General features: G+C 45.4%; 2 protein-coding genes across 3 annotated transcripts in view; one reads left to right on the top strand and one right to left on the bottom strand.

Moving 5' to 3' along the window:
- The first annotated feature begins 156 nt into the window (after nucleotides 1–156).
- ptrh2 (peptidyl-tRNA hydrolase 2) lies at nucleotides 157–1,975 on the top strand. 2 transcript variants are annotated; one of them, XM_030101042.1, is made up of 2 exons: nucleotides 157–224; nucleotides 1,012–1,975. In XM_030101042.1, exons 1-2 carry the CDS (start codon nucleotides 181–183, stop codon nucleotides 1,535–1,537), a joined length of 570 nt encoding a protein of 189 aa, XP_029956902.1. In that variant the 5' UTR covers nucleotides 157–180; the 3' UTR covers nucleotides 1,538–1,975. The 2 variants fall into 2 exon arrangements, with proteins under 2 accessions (XP_029956902.1, XP_029956904.1); XM_030101044.1 differs by lacking the exon at nucleotides 157–224 and adding an exon at nucleotides 284–332.
- Nucleotides 1,976–3,666: 1,691 nt separating this feature from the next.
- LOC115394911 (clathrin heavy chain 1-like) overlaps nucleotides 3,667–21,650 on the bottom strand; it is a 30,244-nt gene continuing 12,260 nt past the window's right edge. Inside the window, 28 exon segments of the mRNA XM_030100212.1 lie at nucleotides 3,667–4,989; nucleotides 5,255–5,330; nucleotides 7,270–7,491; nucleotides 7,680–7,850; nucleotides 7,940–8,050; nucleotides 8,129–8,260; nucleotides 8,366–8,683; nucleotides 8,771–9,043; nucleotides 9,136–9,293; nucleotides 9,581–9,773; nucleotides 9,872–10,055; nucleotides 10,146–10,291; nucleotides 10,383–10,505; nucleotides 10,624–10,858; nucleotides 11,211–11,353; nucleotides 11,444–11,569; nucleotides 12,801–12,964; nucleotides 13,363–13,543; nucleotides 13,633–13,797; nucleotides 13,890–14,027; nucleotides 14,709–14,831; nucleotides 14,974–15,126; nucleotides 15,454–15,654; nucleotides 15,801–15,998; nucleotides 18,561–18,734; nucleotides 19,567–19,680; nucleotides 19,769–19,930; nucleotides 20,050–20,318. Of these exon segments, the coding sequence (XP_029956072.1) occupies nucleotides 4,856–4,989; nucleotides 5,255–5,330; nucleotides 7,270–7,491; nucleotides 7,680–7,850; nucleotides 7,940–8,050; nucleotides 8,129–8,260; nucleotides 8,366–8,683; nucleotides 8,771–9,043; nucleotides 9,136–9,293; nucleotides 9,581–9,773; nucleotides 9,872–10,055; nucleotides 10,146–10,291; nucleotides 10,383–10,505; nucleotides 10,624–10,858; nucleotides 11,211–11,353; nucleotides 11,444–11,569; nucleotides 12,801–12,964; nucleotides 13,363–13,543; nucleotides 13,633–13,797; nucleotides 13,890–14,027; nucleotides 14,709–14,831; nucleotides 14,974–15,126; nucleotides 15,454–15,654; nucleotides 15,801–15,998; nucleotides 18,561–18,734; nucleotides 19,567–19,680; nucleotides 19,769–19,930; nucleotides 20,050–20,318 (4,787 nt within the window). The 3' untranslated portion in view covers nucleotides 3,667–4,855.

Below are 21,650 nucleotides of genomic sequence, written 5' to 3'. Positions count from 1 at the left end.
TTTTTTCTAAATTTACCTAACTTTGCCCTTTTCTTCCAAAATATTTGCAGCTAAAAAAGCAGCAAGATAAATGTGAGCAGAATCCAAGTCTCACTCACATTGGTAGTTATTTTGAACAGAAATATTATTAATAAAATCAGGAGAAGAAAAGACTCCTGTGACGTCATCACTAAGGGACAGATGCCGCTTCATTTACGCCTTCAACACGCTGATCGAAGTGACAGGTAAGACATATCAATAACATCCTCTGCTGTGTGATCACACAACGGGGTCCGAAAATGTCTCAAATCCATGTGCGCGCCTCGCAATCCGTCCTCCTGAAGTTAATTCCGGTTCGTTTCCAGAAAGCTAACGTTAGCTTGGCTAGTTTCACTCGTGCAGCCTGTTAGCTCACAAGGTTCACGCCAGCTACGATGTAAGCGCAAAACTTTGTGCGAGATCTTTCGGTTTATTTATCTCTGAAGAAGTTGAACAATGCTGTTTACTAATGCCCCAAAGTAAGTTAATATACGATGACCAACAGTTGACCAAAGTGTAGGTGTTTAACAGATGATCAATTCAAAGGAAGATCGTAGATTTATGTTTTCAATGCAGCTTTTGGGAATCTGTGGTTGTTGGAGAACCAGTGCTTGATCCCTGACCTTTCTCTCAAGTTTTATAGATCTTGATTTCTGGAACTCCCTATCCGCGTTTGAATCAACACTGTTGATTTATGAAAGTTTGATGAAGAATTTCCCTGTGGGATTAATAAAGTCTTTTCTCTTCTGTCTTTATTGAAACATCCAGACTCCTCACCATAATCAAAACTTGACAGCAATGCAATCGTAATTGGTTTCATTTTCGTTTTGAGAGTCTGGCTTACTGAGAGGTCAGAGAAGTGGACTTGGGATCAGGTGTTTGCAGGTTAAAATCCCTCTTGACCCCCATCAGCTCCATGGATGCCGTAATGTTCTTTAATGTGTGTGAACACAGTGTGTGGACCTGACCTGCTCTCTTCTGGTATTTCTTTAGGTTTAAAAGCATGGATTTGCTATACGGGCCGCTGGGTTTCGGTGTGGTTGCAGGCCTGGGCTGCGGCCTCCTCCTCGGCTGGCAGCTGCGGGGCCGTTTGGCCCGGACGTCCAAAAGCGTGATGGCCGCCATGGGCAACGGAGGAAATGAAACAAGTGTGATGGGAGAAGGAGGAGAGTTCAAGATGATCCTGGTGGTTCGAAATGACCTGAAGATGGGGAAGGGGAAGGTGGCCGCCCAGTGCGCCCACGCCGCCGTGTCCGCCTACAAGCAGGTCCAACACAGGAACCCCAAGCTGCTCAAACAGTGGGAGTACTGCGGGCAGCCCAAGGTGGTGGTGAAGGCGCCCGACGAGGACACCCTCATCGACCTGCTGAGCCGAGCCAAGGAGGTGGGGCTTCCTGTCAGCCTGATCCAGGACGCCGGAAGGACTCAGATCGCACCGGGATCACGCACCGTGCTGGGCGTCGGCCCAGGTCCCGCCGATCTGATCGACAGCATCACTGGAGACCTGAAGCTCTATTAGAGGACCCAGCTGCATCTGAAGGACTTGAATCCAAACTCAAGGTTGTTCAAGAAAACAAAGATGAACTGCTGTGTTTATATTTTTGTACAACAGTTCAGGGCTCTGACTGCTAGAAATCAGCCAGCTGTCGGTGTGTGATAAAGACGGCAGACTGCATCAAGCAGTCAGGTGTAAACGCTCCGAAAATGAAAACATACAATGATTTAAGACTGTTGATGTCATTATCACAGCACAGGAATGAATATATGGTTATGGTGATACATTTTAGGGAAAGGAAGCTTAAAAGTTAAGAATGCTCCATTGTGATCTCAAGTAACTACTTTGGATGTCAGATGTGGAAGAGAATTTAGCATGGCTGCAGTCAAGCGGGTGACATTAATGGAACATCATTGTGATGAGATTGGACATCCTGGATTTTATTATTAAATCCTCACTTGAAATCAATTTTCTGGTCTGAAATGGTGCATCAGTTTACTGAAGTCATCAAGTGTTCTGTTTGGCCATACAACACACATTTGCATCGCGAGAAGGTGCATTGAGTGACCCAGAGAAGCTTCCATGGTGCCATGGTTCACTAACTGAGCAGGTTTAGAACATTTATCCACTGAAACCATTTAGAAACACTGCAAAAGCAAAAACTGACATGTAAATGAGTCAACACCGCCACATAATTTCAATTTACACCATCTTCATTTCAGCTCCACACTGACCTGCTGCCAGAATGTGGAAAAATGAAAGTAATATGAATTAAGAGCTCTCACAAAATGGTTGCATACGTTACCTGATAAGCTGGTTCTCTTTTTTAAAATCTTTTCCTGGTACAGATGCTTTAGAATCTGTGCGATGAGTCAGACTTTTTTTAGCCACCTGCAGTTTGTTCCAAAGCCAAGTGGAATTATATTCATAAATTACAAAGGTAAACAACAGGTGTGATCAGTCATTGTTGAACATCAAGCAGTTCATTGAGCTGCTTGACTTCTCGTAGCAGCCTACATTCACCAGAAGAGGGCGCCAGAGATGAAGACAACTGCAGTGAATGTTTGACTCATTTTCTTTTAAAGTGAACTTTAATATTTCATATTGCAAAACAAGACACTTAAAAGTGTTATTCATGTTGTGTCTTGCTGTGTTGCGATAGGTGCTGGCTGCACCTGGAGTTTAACAAGGTTTAGGGTACTTTAGTTTTTAAGTGTGGCTAATATTAGAAGTCGTCGAACATTAGGAGGTTAGGGTTAGACCGAATCAAGAACTTTAAGTTTTCCAATTAGCATGGTTAAAAAAGTATCCATTTTTCCATCTTATTGCATTTTGCACCCCATTTCAAACTACACCCTGTGTCTGATTTCTTAGCCGAGTGTGCTGCATGTTTCCTTCACACGTTAACAGGCTGCATGTTGAACTTTTCCTCTGTTTTTAATACAATCCAGCCTCAGTCTACATGGATTACATTAACTTTTCAACCAAGAAGACAGCAAAATGAATTTTACCCTCTCAAATCCTAATGCACGGCCACCAGGAGTCAAGACTGTCAGCTTCCACAACCATCAGTTCTGCCAGATTGAATATAACAGATGACTTTTTGCTGGTTTGGTCCATGGAAACAAGAGCAGCAGGCACCAGTGGGTTTGAACATTTAGACTTCCCTCTAACCTGATGGAAAACTTCAGTCTAAGACCAGAGCGGTTTCTGCATGACTGGTTTTACTTTAGGGAAGATTGTTGATGAGAAATTGTATTTCATATCTGAGTAGTGACATTTAGTGGCGTGAGTAAGTCTCAGTTCCTCGGTTTCAACACTTTCAACAAGGTGTCACAATGTGAAGCTGCTGCTTCTGTTTTCTGACTAAATGAAGGAGGAGTGGTTTTAAAACCTCGCTGCACCGTCTGATGGTACAAAGCATGAGACTACAGACGAGTCGGCTGGTTAACTTCACAACTCTGGTCGATAACACGCGACGTACCTTTAAAGATATTTTCGTACCTGGTTCTGCGACACATCTTAGAAAAGAACGACTTCATTCAAACTGCTATCCGAGTTAAATAAGAAATGGTGATATATTGCATCAAAATGTAAACAGGCAATACATGTAAGACACCGTCACACCCAGGTTGACAAACAAGAAGCCTTTATTTTTTTAAGTGGAAAACAAAACCGCTGTTTCATTCATTATGATCCTGATTATGCACAATCAAGTATTTTAAGTGCACAATTTCAATCTAAGGTAATTTAGATAAGAATATAAGTTCAAAGGAGTTAATGATTGATTTTCCTGGATACACGCAAGCCTTTGATAAAAACTTCAAAATCACCACGAGAGCCGTGACGCCGTTTCTGTTCGGATGAGCGAGTGAAACCGAGGAGTTTTAAAGACGACCCTCGACAGGACGCGAGGAGAAGGGGAGCTGGAGAGGTCCCTCCTGCACACTCAGTAACAGTGAGCTGATGTGAAAACAAAAGCACGGCTGGGAAGGAGGGAGCGTGGTTAGTGGAGCGCGGACAGATGTGTGTGGTCCCTCCGGAGGCGGAATGGTCCCACGGCAGAGCGGCTACGGAAAGCAACGAGTCGACCGAGTTCGGAGTTCTGCATAGGCTTCGCTGGAGGGAGTCCAGCTTTCCCTGGAAATCGGCTGAGGATTTCTCTTGGAGGAGCAGCCCTGAAGTGAGAGCGTGAGGACGTGACTGGAACGACGTAGTGTTTCAGGATTGTGGTCGTGAAGCGGCAGTTTCATGTTCAAATATAGAAGAACATCGTAGCGGTCTCTCTCTCTCTCTCTCTTTTTTTTTTTCTTTTCTCTGAGTGTGTGTCTGAATATACAATAATTAAATGCATTTTACAGTCGGACAGAAGAAGCTGCTCACACACATCAAAAGGAAGAGGTTCTACATTTTTTTCTTCTCACTACAGAGTGCAAATCAGATGCTTCACAACAGACCATTTTTTTCTTTAGACTGAGAAGAGGACTAGCTCTTCCCGCAAGCCCCCCATTGTACATAAACCATTTCCCATTCAAATAAAATAGACATAAGAAAAAAAAATTAATCTAGTCAATACGGAATGTGAGAAAATTAATCTTTGTGATTCAAACGCTTTTCTTTGAAAACAGAAATAAAACTGAGTCCTTCATGACAGTTTAAAAAGGGGAAAGTAAAAAAAAAAAAGAAAAAGAAAGAAAAGAGAAAAGGTTTGTCTGTATTACCCTCTGCTCCCTGTAGAGGGCAGAGAGACCATAGAGGTCTGGTGAAGGACTTTGGGAGGTGGATGGATGGGGTCTCCACCCTGGATGTGGAGCGGAGGGGGGTGGGAGGAGTCGGGGGTCTTTACATGCCGTAGCCGAAGCCTGGCTGAGCTGCCGGCTGAGTGTAGCCTGCGGGCGCCTGGTAGCCGTAGCCGTAGGCCTGCTGAGGGGGCACCGGTACGCTGGGGCCCGCCGTCAGCATCAGCTGGGGGGCTCCTGCCAGACGCACAGAAAAACAGAGAAAAGCTTTCAAACAGGAAGCCAGGCCGGGTTTTCATTAGATATGCACTGAAATCACTTTTCTAAAAGCTACAAAGCTTCTTTATTGATGTGCTAATCTTCAACCTTGACCTGTGACCCATTTACAAGAATCCCTTCATATCCTGTGAATGAAATTCATTAAATGTCCCTGGATAAACGACACGCGGCTCTTCCACTGATCATGGAGAAGTGGAATTTGATATCATGAGAGGACTGTTACCATAGACGATGGGTTGCGTCTCTGTCGCCTGCTCCTCCTCTTTCCTTAGAGACTCTGAGGTTTCTAGTTTGTCTACCTGCAGATGGAAAGAAACACAAACATTTAGAGCAAAGCCACAACTCCTGACAGGTGATCGACACACTGAAGGGTTTTAACGAGAATCGCTGCCTCTGACATGGTGCAGGTTTATGGAATGAAGACCGTATGATGCTGGGGGTGAAAATATTTTTCAGGACTGTTCAGAAGCAATGGATGGAAAAAAACAACAACTTGTAACTTAAAAATGTTGCCTTAAAAACAAAGAAAAAGGAAAACTGCTGGTTGGAACTTTAGGTAAACGTGATCTCTGAATATATGAATCATCAGAAGAGCTGCATCGAGCTGCTCTTCACACTCAACTTGTTTGAACATTGAAAACCTTTTGAGGCCCCGTTTACACACCCACCTGCTTAAAATTATGCCCAAACATGCAAACGCAGGAGAATGTAAGTTGGCATGTTGCTTTTTTTAACACATGAACTCGAAACAACACACATTCATACAGACTGCGGACGAAGTTGGACCCTCATTATTGACTCTACAAAAATCACTGAGTCCCAGGAGAACACGGCCTGGGAGTCACCACACTGCTGTTCGAGCCGTGCACGTGGAGAAGAACTGTTTACTGCGGTCATAGTGCACAGTTCAGAAAAGTTGAATTTTCCCTTGTTTACACAGAGACGAAGCATTCTCAAAAAATTCCACAGTTTCATAAAGTCGGGTTTCCAGTGGTTCCGAGCACCATTGTTGTCTAAACTCACACTGAAGTTTTCTGTTTTCACTTTAAAGCCTTGTGTAAACGGGGCCTCCGTATTTTCAATGACAGGATGCAGACATTTAAAGGCTGCATTGAACATAGAGTCTACTTCATTTCACCGAACATCGAAAAATAAGACGTTCATACATGAGCAAAGAAAACGGGACTCAAACAATAAAAGTAGTAAATCAGACGCAGCGCGGGGTGAAGGGTACATGTCAAGTCCGGAGGGGGAAGCTGCTGCATGAGGATGCAGATTATTTAAAGGGATTGTTTAATGTATGTTATGTTTGCACAGTCGAGGCATTTATCATTCAGTTCATTCATGAACAATCGCTTCTGACACTGAAACTCTGCACACAACTTCGACAAGCAGGGAGCAAAAACAGAGCGAGTCCCATGCTATGTGTGGAAGCCTGGCGGTGACTGGGCTCGGATGCAGTTTGGTGAGGGGGGAGGAGGGGGAGGAGGAGGGTGCTTCTTAAAGCAGGCGCTCTCTACAGTCCAAAGTCCTGCTCAGAAAGCCAGACACAACAGCCCACTGCTGCTATGTGACACCAGCCAGACATTCTCACACATGCATCCTTGAGTAACCAGGCCACAGAAGCCAAAACAACCTTTAAAAGAACCACACAGCTCCATGGAACGCAGTGTCGCAGTGTTAGGGGAGGAAATGCACCTTTTCATTGGAATTCACTCATCCGATTCAGGGCCGCAGTCTAAAATATTTGTTTTTGTCTTGAAATCTGTGTGTGAAGTGCATTTTCTCTGAGCATTTAAAAACAAATGCAGTGACTCTAAAATCCTCTCATCCCTCTTTTCGTGGCGGACTGTGACATGAACGCGTTTTCAAGTATTCCTTCAGTGTCACGACGAGCCGCAGCTCCAAAAAGCCGTCCGACGGTTACAGCTGCGCCAGTGACTGTGTTCAAGTGCAATCTGCATGTCAGTTAAAACCATGCACACTCCAGGCTGCAGTCTGTTGAGCACAACTCAAGACCAAAGGCAGCTTTAAACTTTCACCTGTTCTTTCACTGCATCAACCTGAAAGAGAAGAGGCGCAGCATAGGAGATGAACATTAAACGTCTACGCCACGCCGACGAGCCATCCGATCAAGTCGGATGCTGGCAAATCCTCAACGGTTAGGATATTAATGAACTCAATGTGCTGAGCGTACTGACAGTTCCCTGAACTCCAGCCTGGTGTGAGCCGACCCACCTTGCTGAGGTACTCCCGCATGACCTGAATGAAGTATGGCATGGAGAAGTCCATGATGTTGTGCCTCCAGGCGGTCTCCAGCACCACGTCGGGCCGCAGCAGGTCGTAGCAGGTGAAGAGGCAGGCGGCGAAGCACTCCTTCTTGTTCTCCTGCAGGAACCAGGACAGCAGCTCCTCTGCCAGCTCCGTGTCTTTGGACTCAGACGCGTACTGCATGGCGTCCTGCAGGACAGACGCACCACCGACCGGGTCAGAAACAGAGAGAAAAACTACGGATATGACCAAGGTCCTGGATTGCACTGTATGTGCACTGTCTGAGTATGTGCAGAGATTTGATTTCAGCCGTCACCCTCCTCTTCATTATCACAATAAAAACACAAGCGAGGATCTCCTCAGAGTGGAAACTGCACCTTGTAGAGCTTGTCCTTCTTGCAGAGCTCCACACTCTGCTTCCAGCGGTTGTTCCCCTTGAAGAGGTAGGCAGCGATTCTCCTGAACTCGATCAGCTCGTGTTTCTCCATGCGCTGGGCCAGCGAGATGTTGTCAAAGTTGTCGTAGGCATCTATTGATGTCCTCAGTGCCTAAAAACCCAGCGGCGTGAACATTTTAATCATTCAAATAACATTTCTGAAGTCAAACTAAAAGCTGCGGGAGTGTGAGCGCCGCTCACCTGATAGTCCTCCTCTGTGATGAAGAGGTTGTTAAGTGCTTCATTGACTGATTTGTTGTTGTGATTCTGTACTGACCGGAGATAAGGTTTGACCAGAGGCAGCTGCTTAACCTGCGACCGACACAGACACAAGAGGGAATGAGTATCCTCCAGTACTGTTTGCATCAGCTCATCTTCACTGAACTGTACCTTGCTGAAGAAGTTGACGGCACGTGAGTGGTCCAGTCTGGGAGAAAGCACGATGAGTAAATCATTCAGTAACAAGGGCTTGAACTCCAGATAGAACTGGATGGCTTTGTAGTACAGCTCCACATTGGCCACCTGGAGAGTGCGCAGACGGAAAACAGGTTAATATTAAAGCTAAAAACTGAAAGTATATGAAAGCTTTCTTATTCAAAAAAAAAAAAAAAAAGCCAAGCTCTGTACCTTGGTGATGATATCTTTGAACTGGCCCTCCTTCCAGGCGTCCGTTGGGTGGTTCATCATGGTGATGATGGCGTTGTCGTACTCCTCGTACTTGTCGTAGAGGAACACCAGCTCGGCCCACAGGTGGGCCTGCTCGGCTGCTCTCAGAACCTTGGGGATGTTCACTCTGGACCAGAAGAGCTCCAGATGCTCCCTCATCTTCTGTGGCTTGAACTTGGAGTAGAGAATGGCCAGCTCCGTGAACATCCCCATGTGAGCGCGCTCCAGGCCCAGGGCGGCCTCCAGCATGGTGATCAACTCCTCGAAGTAGCCGCGGTCCTGAAAGAGGCCGTCAAGAGGTCATACTCAGGAAAGATACATTTCATAATTGCACGTTTTTTGATTTTATTTTGGCGTCCCTCTCACCTGGTAGTAGTTGATCAGCTCCTCGAGCTCATCAGCATGCACCACGATGTGGAGACCGCACATCTGGGCCAGTCTGAACTCCTTCCCGTCCACACAGGCGAAGCACACCTCCTTCCACGTGCGGGTGCTGTTCGCCTTGCGGGCCCCGTCCACGGCAGCCTGGTACTCCCCGAGGTGCACCAGAGTGGAGGCCAGGCGGCCGAAGTTGGAGACGTTGTTGTAGAGCAGTTTAGCTGCCTCGTACATCTTCTCATCGTAGCAGCGGTCACCGACCTGACAATTCAAAATAAACACGTGAAGGAGATCCGGTTAATGTTGGAAATGACGGCTGACTCGGGCTCGAACCGGGCAAGAGTGAAACAAACCTGCTGGATGTGAGCGTTATTGGGTCCGTTGATAAACTCTTCCAGTTCAGCCAGGCGGTTGGTTTTGGCCAAAGCGAAGATCAGCTCAGTCTCAACATACGACTCGCGGGCCTTCTTACGAGCCATCTGAAGGAATTTCACCAGGTCCTCCCAGTTTCCTGGAAAAAAACCACAAAGAATACATCAGACCGTTGTAGCTTGTTGACATGCATCCCATGTTTCACTGCTCCCACTGTATTTCTATCAGTTTAAATCACTGCAAAACAAAATTCAAACAAACTACATGACAAAGCCAGTGATCGATTTGAATCTGTGCGGTGCTGTCAAGCATCTGTTAGCAAAATCAACATTTGTTCCCTCTGAGTTCAACCAGAAAGTCGGCGCATCATCGGCAGCGTAGCTTTGAACCCAAACCATACACAATTTAAGAGATTCTTCTCCTCACCGCTCTTATCAGCCGCCTGAACCACCTCCATGTAGGCAGAGGGGTCGTCAGCCTTAATGTAGGAGTCGATGGCCTCCTTAACCAGCTCCTTCTGCAGCTGAGCCTTGGCCAGTTGGCTCCACACAGCAGGCTCATTGCAGCGTTCTGCAAACTCGTACGCCCGGTCCAGGTTTCCAATGTGCTCGATCAGCACCTTGGGAGGGAGGGAGGGAGGGAAAAAAAACGATTAACAGTCAGTTTGCGGTCAATGAGGTGACAGAGAATTAGATGGATCCAAGTGTAAAGACGAACCTGCACAGCAGAGGTGTTGACGTCAAACTTCTTGAAGATGGCGAAGGCTTCCTCGAAGAGCTCATTGCTGATGGCGATGTTTGCGATGTCGGGAGCGTCATAGTTATCCAGCCTGCTGATGTACTCCATCACACGAGTGCGGTCCGCTTTGATCGCCGTCAGGATCAGCAGGTTCTGCAGATTTCTGCAGGAAACGCACATACTCTCAGCTTAAACGTGTTCTTATTTTTGTCATTTCAATTTTTCAACAAGGCCACATGATGAGCGTAAAAACCTGTGCTCGCTGAAGACGGAGTTGTCCAACACGATCTTTTCCAGAAGCTCAATGAGCTCGTTGGGCAAGTCGGCAGTCATGAAAGCCTTCACGGTGACAGACACCTCCTCTGGATCCTGGGTTTCTGACAGCGCCGTCTGCACCACCTGACCACCATGAGAAAAAACAAACAAACACCAGTTTAGAGAAGCAGCCAGAAAGACAACGTGGATGTACCTGGACTTGAGAATACTGCACCTGGTCGATGAGTGGTCGTCTGTAGGGGTTACTCTCCAGCAGCACGCTGCCCCACAGGTCAGGGTCTCTGCGACGGACCAGGTAGCGAGACAAGCTCTTGAAGAGGGAGTTCTCATTGCAGACCTGCCGTACAAAAAGGAAGAAACTTCTACTTACAGACGGCAGGTGAACGCACACCATAAACACATTTGTTTCTCAAAGAAGCAGGAAGAAGAGCTACAAAAAAAAATTATCCCCTCACGTTAATCAGCTCCTGGTCACACTGTCCCCTCTCGTAAGCCACGCAGGCCAGATGAGGGTCTCTCTTCTCGCAGTACTTTCCCACCACGCGGCTGTCGTAGTATGGGTTTTCTCTCAGGAAGCGTTCGGGGTTGTTGTTGCTGTCAATGTAGATCTTGGCCAGAGCATTATGGGTAGCCGGCTCTTCGCAGCCTTCGTGGATACGAGACTCGAGCCAGGGCAGCAGCAGCTTCAGTCTGAAAGAAGACAAGAGACGTCAGACAGGTTCCCTAAATGAGACGATGTTCTGCACACAGGTCAGTTTTCAGGATGTTAGACAGGAAATGTGCCACTTGTTAGAATATTGTCACAAAACAATTTCTGATACATTGTTCATTGCTCGCTCTGGGAAACCGGCCATCGTGGTTTCCCTCATTAACCCGTAGAGCTCAATCACTGAAAACATATTTTTTGCCAAATGCTTGTTTCACTTAGTAAACAACTAATTAACGCTTTGCCAAACAAATTGGTTTTTTTCCTCTTAATCTGAAAAGCTGCTTGGTAACATTCTAGCAAACATAAAAGAGCAGAGGTGGAGCAGCACAGCACCTGTTCCTCTTCTCCACCTCAGCAACCAGCTCATCGGTGGAGAACTGCCCCCTGACGACCAGGATCAGGCTCTTAATGACGTCCTCAGAGCAGTCCACATCCAGCAGGCCGCCGACCACAACCGGCAGACGGCTGGGGTTCACCTGAAACAAACGTTTGACACGGTTTATTAGCTGATGTGAGACGTCATCTGCACAGAGAAGCAATATGAATGCCTCTGAGTGAAAACTCACTTTCTGCACGTAGATTTCGATGTACTTCTGCAGGTTGTTGCGGTACAGGTAGAGGACCAGGTCGTGGACAAAGTCGAAGCGATCGCAGACGATGATAAGCGGCAGCTGATCTGTGAGTTTGGCTTCCTGTTCGTCACACAGCAAACGGAGAAAATGAGGATTTCTCTAAGCAACATGAACACCTGCATACAAGACATGCTCAACCAAACCTGCTGCAGCTGGGTTGACCTTTGACCAGTACATTCAAAAAAATACTTTCCCCCCTACAAACCTTGACGACAACACAAGATATAATTTTCCAGCTACTTCAGTTCCCACAGAGCGACTGAAAAACATGTGTCTAATAGATTCAATATAAATTAAAAAGGGGACAAAATAAAAGGTCTGTCACTAAAACAAATGGAAGTCACAATTTTGGAGGTTAAAGAACGGTAAGTCACAAGAAAAGAAAAAAACAAAAACCTTTGTTTCACAGTGAAGTCGTTTAAAGAGTCCACACTGAATTTCAAAACGGATTCTTGCTCATTAAACGGCAGCAAGCTGCCAGTTGTCAGGTCACTGCCAGCCAGCACCGACCACCGGCTTCATGCTCCACAATGTGCCGACACACTGCTGCCATCCGCACTCAGGATTACCAAACTGGGATTGTGCAACTGGTCACTACTATCCAACAACATGCTACACAGCTAGACGCTCCTACACTGTAACACTACAACACAACAGCTTCACTGTCGTCAAACAGACGACTCGGGACCCTACACCAGTCACAGATTAACTACACTTGCACACAAGACATCCAATGAGTGACTACACGGAGCTATAAGAGCACTGAGTGCACCCTCGTAGGTGTATGGACTGTGGTGGATATACATATGCACCTCCATACAAATCCCAGTTTAAATCCCAGAATTGAAATTGAGGGGTGAGGAAGGACAAAGGAGGAGGACAAGGCCTACACTGAGGGAGGGATGGATTTACCTGGTACATGTCCTGCCATTCCCAAAGTCAAAAGAAGAAAAGCACAAGAGATAAAGTGACTGCCGTCAGGATTGTTTGAATATCAACAACCAGTACAGGCAAACTGCTGAAGGTTACTGATGCAAGAGTGTGCATTTAGATTAGAATTTAAAAACAGACTCAAGCAACATAGGGATTCATTTGAACTTTTGTTTTTTTTTGTTTTTTTTATCACTATGAACAGTCTTATGGGAACAATCCAAAAACACACTGGAAAGCTGATCAGCTTTCAACAAGTTTAAACGGAAAAAGAAGCAACAGGCTACAACAGGAATGGGCTTGGTGGAGAAACATGAGAGCGTGTGTTCAATCGCTCCTGCTGTCTGTTCACGTGTTTCACCTTGAGGAAGTTCTTGACACGCTCGGGGTCGTAGCAGTTGCTCTCTCTGCAGATCCTCTCCACCTCTTTGATCTGGCCCGTCTTGCAAGCAGCCTGGATGTATTTGAAGTGAACTTCGGGGTCCTGGCTGAAGTTCACAATGGACCCCAGGAAGTAAAACAAACCTGAGGGGCAATGTTTCAGAAAATTAAATATCAAAATATATTAATGTCTGCAAGCTTCACCAGACTGAAGAGCCAGTAACACATCCTGCAAAGAAATGACCAGCAGAACACACAACACAGTGCTTCTTCTTCATATTCACAGTCGTCTTTCTCAACCTCTGAGCTGTTTTTCAGTCGCAGTAGTGGAGATGCGTCAATTTACCTCCAGGACTCTCTGCCCTGCTCTTTCTTATTCTGTCTCTGCTCTGGCTTAACGTCTCATAGTTGGGGAACCTCACAGTACATAGGTAGAGGGGAATTATCCGAAACTGAAGGAGTTAAAAGCTTTTCTGTCTGGCATTAATAATGTCTGGATCATTCAAAACTGACAACCAGGCAACATAAAGTAAGGATCTTACCTTCGAAGCTCTTGAAGGACTCAAAGAGTTCAATGAGAGCCTGTGTGGTGAGCTGTTCGTGGTACTTGGACGCCACCTGGACACAGATCTGCAGATTCTGGCGGATGTTGGCTGAGAGCATGGCTCTCAGACACTCCAGAGAGTCCTCCACTGACAGAGAGCCAAAGAAGTTCACCAGCCACTGTAGGTGGAGGAGAAAGTCAATATGGGTTAACAAATCAAACCAACAAATAACCAGCAACCTCTTTTTGGTGAGTAAATGAAGCGTACCTCTGGGTTGAGCAGATGGGTGTGCACCACGGCACGCTTGATGTCATACAGGTCGGTGTAGTGTTCCAGTGCCCTCTGCAGGAGCCCGGCCTTCTCACACAGCTGGGCGATGTGTGCCCGATCGTAGTTGGTGAACATCTGGTTTCCCAGAATAGCATCAGCAACCTATCAGCATGAAGAGGAGGAATATTTAAGTTAAATAAATGCTGACACAAACTAAACGTTCTGTGAATTGAACCGTGAGCTGATGAGCCCACCTGCGGGGCGTGCATGAGGTTCATCTCCAGCAGGCGAGTCTGCAGCGGACCTTCAGACGGCCTGTTGTTCTTCAGGGCATCCAGGAGGAAAGACGTGCACTGCTGGATCAGGTTATACTCCATAAAGACATCCACGATCTGGATGGACACAGAGACACAGAGATGGGATAAACCAAAGAGAAGAAGAGACCTTGACTGAAACAAAACATTCCTAATCATAAATTTTCACTTGTACTAAACAAGGCAGTACATCGATTACTGTCACCTCACTCGATTAAATTTAACAGTGCAGCTACAATATCCTGACACACCTTTCAAAGGCTACAATCTGAAAAGTGCAAGACAATAAGCTTCTTAAAATTGTTACGGGCTAAAGTGAAAGTTGGCTGAATACCACACATTTCTTGTTCCAACGATCGAAGAAAGCCGTCATCCACTGTAGTGTGTTTGTAAAACTCTGAACTTGCCAGAGCAGCACTTTGGGCTGTACACTCAGAGCTGTGTCAGCAGTTCGCATTTGCATTGCAGAGAATCTGCAGTGGCAGGAAGTAAAGGAAGCAGTGTTTTTCCTTTATATTAGAGAACAGCCGATGTTCAGAGGAAAGGAAGTGATTCACTCAAAAAGCTTCGACTCCAACAAACTTTCAATTTGTCATTAGAAACACAAACGACAGCAAGTGTCTTATTATAAAGGAGTTAAACTTTCCCTGAAGCACCACAATGTCAATAATCAGATAATGTAGGTCACGACCAAAGTGTTGATAAAAACAAAGCCATGTTTCCGGATGCCTCAGATAGTCCCGTTCGTGCTCCTCTGACCTGAGTGATGTCAGCCAGCGGCTCTTCATCCTGGACCAGCATTTGAGCAAACTGGAGGCCTTGCTCTGGGTTGATCCGCATCACGTTCCTCAACAGGAAGATCCAGTCTGGAGTGTAGCCCACCTGGAAGCCCAACCAAAAGCAAGATTAACATCGTATTGAAGTGACTGGATCTATCAGGAACTAATCATCAACAGATGCCTTTATCAAACCGTTTTAAATTAATATTTTGTTACCGAGTCTCCAAATCTCATCTCAGACGTACCTTCTTGGCGTACAGGACGATCTTAGGGAACTGGCCAGTTTCTGCAAAGCACTGAATGACCTTGTTGGGGACGTTGGCCCTCAGGTAAACACTGAGAGCCAGAGTGGGGTCCACTGCCTTCACCAGGTCACCCAGCTCTTCAGAGCACTCCAGCTGAAATGTGACAGAAGTACCATTGTAGGAACATCAAACAACCTGAAAACACTTTATAGACCAAGTAATGCTTTTTTTTCCCTCCCTCCATGCTTTCAATAAAGTACATCAAAAAGAAATGCCAAAATTAACATCAGATCTGCATTTACAGACTGTTCCTCAAAGTCTTTACTTTTACATTTAGCTCCACCCACAGCTTGAAAAGGAAACTTCGAATTCCTTACATATCAGATGGTCCCAGATAACAGGCCACTCATGTAAACAGAACAGTCAACTCAGGAAGAGCTGTTTTGTATAAGTGGAAGCTAAGATGGACATCCACAATACCTTGTCTTCCTTGAGCCACTTCTCCAGGAGCTGCTTTCGCCCCTGCTGGAGGACAGGCCTGCAGAGCTCCAGAGACTCAAACTTGTTGAGCTGGCCCTGGTCCAACAGGATGCCGAAGTACTGCAGCAAGGGGGAGGTCTGGCCCGGCTGGTTGGGAACTCCTTGGAAGCGCCGGATGGTGTCTGGAGTGCGCAGGATACCCTGAGAGGGGAAAAGTACAGAAGATATGTAAACAAACAGCAGGCAAAACAGGCAAGGTGAAAAAGAAAACTCTGCACAAACTTTAATCTTTTCTTTCGAATGTGCTACCCAGGTGATGGGAGTTCCCACATTATTAGGATGAGTACCTTTGGTGCATTGGCAGCAACCTTGGCGGCCTCAGAGTAGTTTCCAGCAGTAAACAGGTTGTTGAACTTGCGTGCAAAGAGCTCTTCCCCTCCAGCGAGGTTGTTGCGGACGGCTAGGCGGAGAGCCAGGTCTGGATTCTGCAGCACGTTGGTGATGTAAGGAATGATGTTCTCCTCTTCCACGCAGACCGACAGCACCTGTGTCACAGGAGTATGAAGACAATGTTATCATCCACAACAAAAGCATCTCTTTTTTTCTCCTCACAACTAATCTTTAAAAAAAGGCACAGAGGGGCTGAATCTAGTCGTTGTACCAGCCACCATTTCACAAACAATTGCTTTCATGTGCAATCAGACATGAGCCACCAATGAATATGCAGGGTTCACAACACCTGACCCTTGACCCCTTTAAAGCTTTGTCGGCTCTGAATGGCTGCCATGATGAGTGAAACTGCCTCAAGCAGAAGCACTAATGTTAATATGGCAGAATGAGATGTCGACGGTGGAGCCTTTTTCTTTTCAAATATAAAATCATGCTGTCCAAGTCACACATGAATTTATTCTTTTTTATCATCTACCTCTTATGTCTGCAGTTTGAGTTAAGGCTGGACAGTATCTTACCACGTTTAACAATTTTTGGAAACACCGACATTAAAAATATTTTTCCACATGTTGCGCATTTATGCTTGGTGAACTGAAAGTGATTGTATTTTAAATATGACAGGCAGGTGTGGTTAATTCACAAAAATTGTGCAATCAACTAATGAAAACACCAAAATCAACTTTTAGTCCAAACTATTTCTGACTTTGTGGGGTGAGCGAGAGTAGAAAACTACACCAGCTCTGGGATATAAATACTGAAGTCAAACATTATGTTAATGGGTCAGTGTGACACAGAGCTGTGTAAGTGGTGTGGTTACATGGTGAAAAACAAGAATGAATCAAAGCAGGACGGATGAGGAGGGGCGGGGGCAGAAAGGAGAAAGACAGCCAGTGATGGGCCCCCTCTGAACAAGCCCAGCAGGTCAGTGCCTAAGCTTTTCACATGGGTGAGTGGATCGCTTTCTTCCTGCCACTAAAGAAACATGATAACAGACTAATTGGAAGCACTTGAGATGAAGACATGAACAAAAACAAAAAAAAAAAAAATCTATAAAAGCATTTCTTAGTAAAAGCTGTTGTGTTCTACTCAGTGTATAAAATGTTGTGACGGAGGAGTCTTAACACCGAAGGCTCATTACAAAAAGAAACATGAGTAAGAGACGGCAGCACAGAAAAACAAGTCTGGGTGAATGTTCTGATTATGTGATTCCAAATTTGAGTTTGAAAAAGGCACAGCAGCAAAACAAGTTTATGAAGTAGCACTTCGATGATCAGCCAGAAAAACATTCTCAGGCAGATACAAACATCTGAAAGTGATTCACTCACATGAACACACACCAAAATAGTAAAACTCGTCACAAATCTGTTGTGCTGGTGACGTTGACAAGGAGGTGGAGACTGACTGGAAAGGAGGACCTGCACTAAGAGGATTGAAGGCGCCAGGCTGTGCCTCTCGCGTCAGATCATGTGCTGATGAAAGGTGGGCTCTTTTCCCATTTGAATTTTGTCACTTACATCCATGATTTTCCCTGTCGTTCCCTGTTGTTTTATGGGTGTGTGTGTGTGTGTGTGTGTGTGTGTGTTTGTGTAGCAGCTGATCAGCACTGACTCTTCGTTGCATGCGACTGACTGGACAGATCTGGCTCACAGCTCTACATCTATTCTGACTCATGGTGTCGGATCTCAGAAGAGCGCTGCCAAGTTCAGACCCATCACAATGAAGCCGACATGGATGAGAGGAGATGGTCTGTTGAGGCAGTGGGCAGCAAACGAACTGACAGCAAACAGCATGAACATGATAACATTCAGGCCTCAGAAAAACATGACCCTCCTTAGGGGTTTAAACAATTGTGCTGTAGGACTAAAATGCCATTTTTAAACAAATCTGAAGATCATTGAGACAATAACTGTTTTAAAGAGAATACCCGAATAGCAGCACAGTAATTTGCCAACTTGTTTTTCTTTGTGAACGTAATACAGAAATAAAAATAGACCTAATTAACACTGGCTTTGAAGTTTCCAACCATCTCTTCAGCTTTCTGAAATGCATGTAGCATTGTAGTAGTGCGTTAGTATCAGACTACCAATTTTGTTGTTGACCAATCCATTGAGCGGGTATCACTGAAGGGCCTGGACAGTGGCCTATTATCTTCCAGATCAGTGCATTCGTGTGTGTACACACACACGCGCGCGCACACACAAACACCGGCACTTCACTGGCCCGGCATACAGCGGGATCTGTCACTGCCTCAGATCAGCTTTCCTCTCCCCTCTCAATTATTCATGTGGTGTGTGGCCTGGCTGGAACATTATTCATCAGCTCTCTGTATCCAGTTCTCCTCTCTGGTTTGGCCTTCCAAAAGCAGGAAGACATAACCTGCTCTGCTCTCTGTTTGAAACATGAAACCTTTGATTATTTATAATGCCTCCTGGCGCAGTCTGAAGTTGCCTTATGACGACAGGCAAACCAGGAGATGCTGCTGCCATTACTCCGTGCAGCAGCTGGTTTTTGATGCGGTGCTGGTTCTCGTCTTACGGACTGTCAGATTTGGTGAGAGTGACGCAACAAGCAATACGTAATGTAGTGGTCCTGCTGAGACGCTTGATGAAGGGTCACGCTGCTCCCCGAGCAGTCAACAAGCAGCGGGTGACTCGTACCTGTCCCTTCCTGTTGACGCCGATGATGCCAGAGGTGGCCTCATGTGGAGCGGTCACAAAGATGGTCTCCCCGCTGATGCGGTTCATGTAGATGCAGGTGCCAGTCTCCAAGTCATACAGATGGATGTAGCCGTATTTGGTGATCAGGAAAACAACATCATGCTTGGAGCTTATCTGTCAAAAAGGAGCAAGGGAACGATTGGCATTACACGAATGTATTTAGTTCAATGTACTTTCAAAACCAAGAAACCTTAAGGTTTCAGTGGGATGGAAAAAAGAGTGCAGATGCTGTTTTCGTGTGTACAACTCACAACCATGAAATAATCTTATAATGTGGAAAATAAAGGACAACATATAAATATGTGCTATTATGTGTTAGGGTAGTGTTTCTCATCCAAGGTTCTGGAATATCCACCGCCTCACCTGGTTTAGTGTTCCTGCTCACAACTGACAAATGAGTTCTGAACAAATGTTGAAGAAACAATCATGAGCCATATTTACTTGGGAATAATTTTTGCTCCATTAGCTTCTCTCCATCAGGAGTTCAGTGGGACTGCTGTGACTACAAAATGCAAGCCGACTTTAGGTTGTCACAGAAATGAATGCACCTAGACATTTAAAAAAGTATTCTTAAAGGATCCTGCAAGAGTAATTGACTGCCTATTCTAAGTGTTGCTTCAACTCCAAACGAAATTCAAGTCCATGAAAGAGATGAACATTTTGTAGCACTGACTCTCGTCTCATGGAAGTCAATAAAGACGAGCAATGAAATCATCTTATGTACCATTTAAAACCTCAAATGATAAAGAAAAAAAACATGAAATACAAGAAAAACATGAAAAACAAGAAAAACTGCATGTTGTATCGGTTCTACCGAGTTAATCAACAAATTAATGAAAATTGTATGAATAATTATGAAAAATAAATAAAAAAAATAATCGGTGACACCGAATGCAATGGGGCAGGTAGGCGGAGCAATAACCAGAGCAGAACAACTCCTTCATACCTGCATAGCCACAGGGAAGTCATTCTGGGCTTCGGGAGGGAAGAAGACATCCACTGCTTTCTTTGGAAATGGCTGATTACCAGTTGGCGGAGTCCCAACTTCAATGATGTGCAACTTCATTCAAGAGAGGAAACATTTATCAGACCCTGGGAGGCACCTTGAAAACACACAATGATTTTAAACGGTTATTAATGGCACTCACCTTGCCTCCAGCCTGGCCTCTGACAGCAAAGCAGAAAAGAGTCGACTCCTCTGCGTTCCCTTCCATCTTGAACTGGGCGAAGCTGGCAGCGTGACCTTCAATGGGCTGCGACACTTTTCTGTCCACCGAGTACAGCTGCATGGCTCCCACCACACGGTTTTGCTGGGGAAAAAAAAAAACCGAGAAGGTACACATTTGAGCAAGAAAATTCACGGGGTAAACGCACCTTACAAATGTCCATGTGCAGCTCTCAGTCCATAAGACAGTACACGTGAGATTACCTGAGCTGAAATACCAATGAGCAGGAGCCACTTCTGCTTGGCGTCGGTGCGGTAGTTGATGATCTGGCAACCTGCCAGGCTGGAGTGGCGGTCAAAAACTTTCACCGGCTGTGAGTCACCCTCCATGCTCCAGTGGTAGACAGCAGTGTCAGTCACAAGCGCAACTGTGTTAAGGGAGATCCACTTCCAGAAGGTAACGTCGTCTGTCATGGTGTGTGCCTTCATCTTGCTCTTCATCTCAATGTTAAAGATCTGAAGGGTTTTGGCGGCTGGAGGCAGGAAGGGGGAGAAAGAGGGCAGGAACCAGGCCCCAGAGTAACGTTATATTCTCTGAATCACGTGTCGCAGCACAGACGATCACAGAAAAACAGACCAAAAAATTAATCAAGACGAGAGATTCAATTTGAGATTTTGTAGTCGCGGTACAGAGGTCACCAGGCAACGATGCCATGACTGAAAAACAGGGGATGCCAAACATGCTGTAGTCGGAAACTGTGTCACATGAAGGGAAGAGAGGATGGTGGAAAAAACAAGTTGATTTGATGTCAGCCTCTTGAGAGAGTCTTCAAAATGTGATAGCGACAATTAAAGTACAATTCAAGTATTTAAATTTTGGACTAAAGCAAACACTTAGCTGCTGTTTACCTAACATTACTGCAAGGAGAATTAAGGACAAGCTTATGAGTGAGTTGTCTTGTGTGTGGAGCATATATAATGGTGCTGTGAGCAAAACAAAAGTGCCAAGAGGATTACAGGTGCTGCTTGTGCTCTGCGAGTGTGAACGAGAAAATGCATGCTATGTCCTGCTATGTGTCATGTGTTATGTCTGACCACATGGACAATCCCACTAAGTCAACATCCTTCATAGAGAGACACAAAGCTGACAGAGGTAAGAAGAAAAGAAACAACTCACAAAAAAGGCAAACACATCTGCATTTGAGGAAAAACGTGTGACAACATAATGGTAAACACTAGAAGCACAATTATGGGTGAGGGGTACATTTAGAGCAATTTGACATATTGGTGTCCAATTATGATTGTGGTTGATGATCTATAATTGAAGAATTTGCTAAAGTTCAGATTAAAGACACTGTTTGACAAAGGTTCACTCACCTGTATTTTCTGTTTATTAGTTGGGGTTAATTTAGTGAGCTAATAAAGATTTATTAAGAAGCAGTGTGACTTCCTTGTTTGCTCATTATTGAATAATCATCGTCACAGTAAGAGAAAGCAGAGATGAATGTGTTAGCACGACCATCGAGATCATGTTGCCATCACTAAGCCATGGGATTGAGGTACGACAAGCAGTGTGGCGAACGGACCACCGGCAGAAGCAGCCAAATTTCAAAGAGCAGGCAAAGAGACTTTTGATTAAGTCATGATTGGCAGTCGGAGGTGTAAATGCACTGTGTTCATCTCTCAAGTGTGGTTACATGAAAGGGTTAAGGCTCACTGTTTCACATGATAGGGCTGACTGGGAGGGATCAGTATGGTAGACTGAACAGAAAAGACAGTTGGGGTGGGAAAGGCTGAGCTCACACTGCAAAACTAGAGGGGCGCGAACAGGAACCAATCAACACTTGTCTTCTTGTTCCTCTACA

The sequence above is a fragment of the Salarias fasciatus genome, chromosome 10 (genome assembly GCF_902148845.1).
Source record: "Salarias fasciatus chromosome 10, fSalaFa1.1, whole genome shotgun sequence".
Classification (NCBI taxonomy): domain Eukaryota; kingdom Metazoa; phylum Chordata; class Actinopteri; order Blenniiformes; family Blenniidae; genus Salarias; species Salarias fasciatus.
Note: the sequence above shows the minus strand (reverse complement) of the source record. Positions and strands in the feature narration are given on the sequence as shown.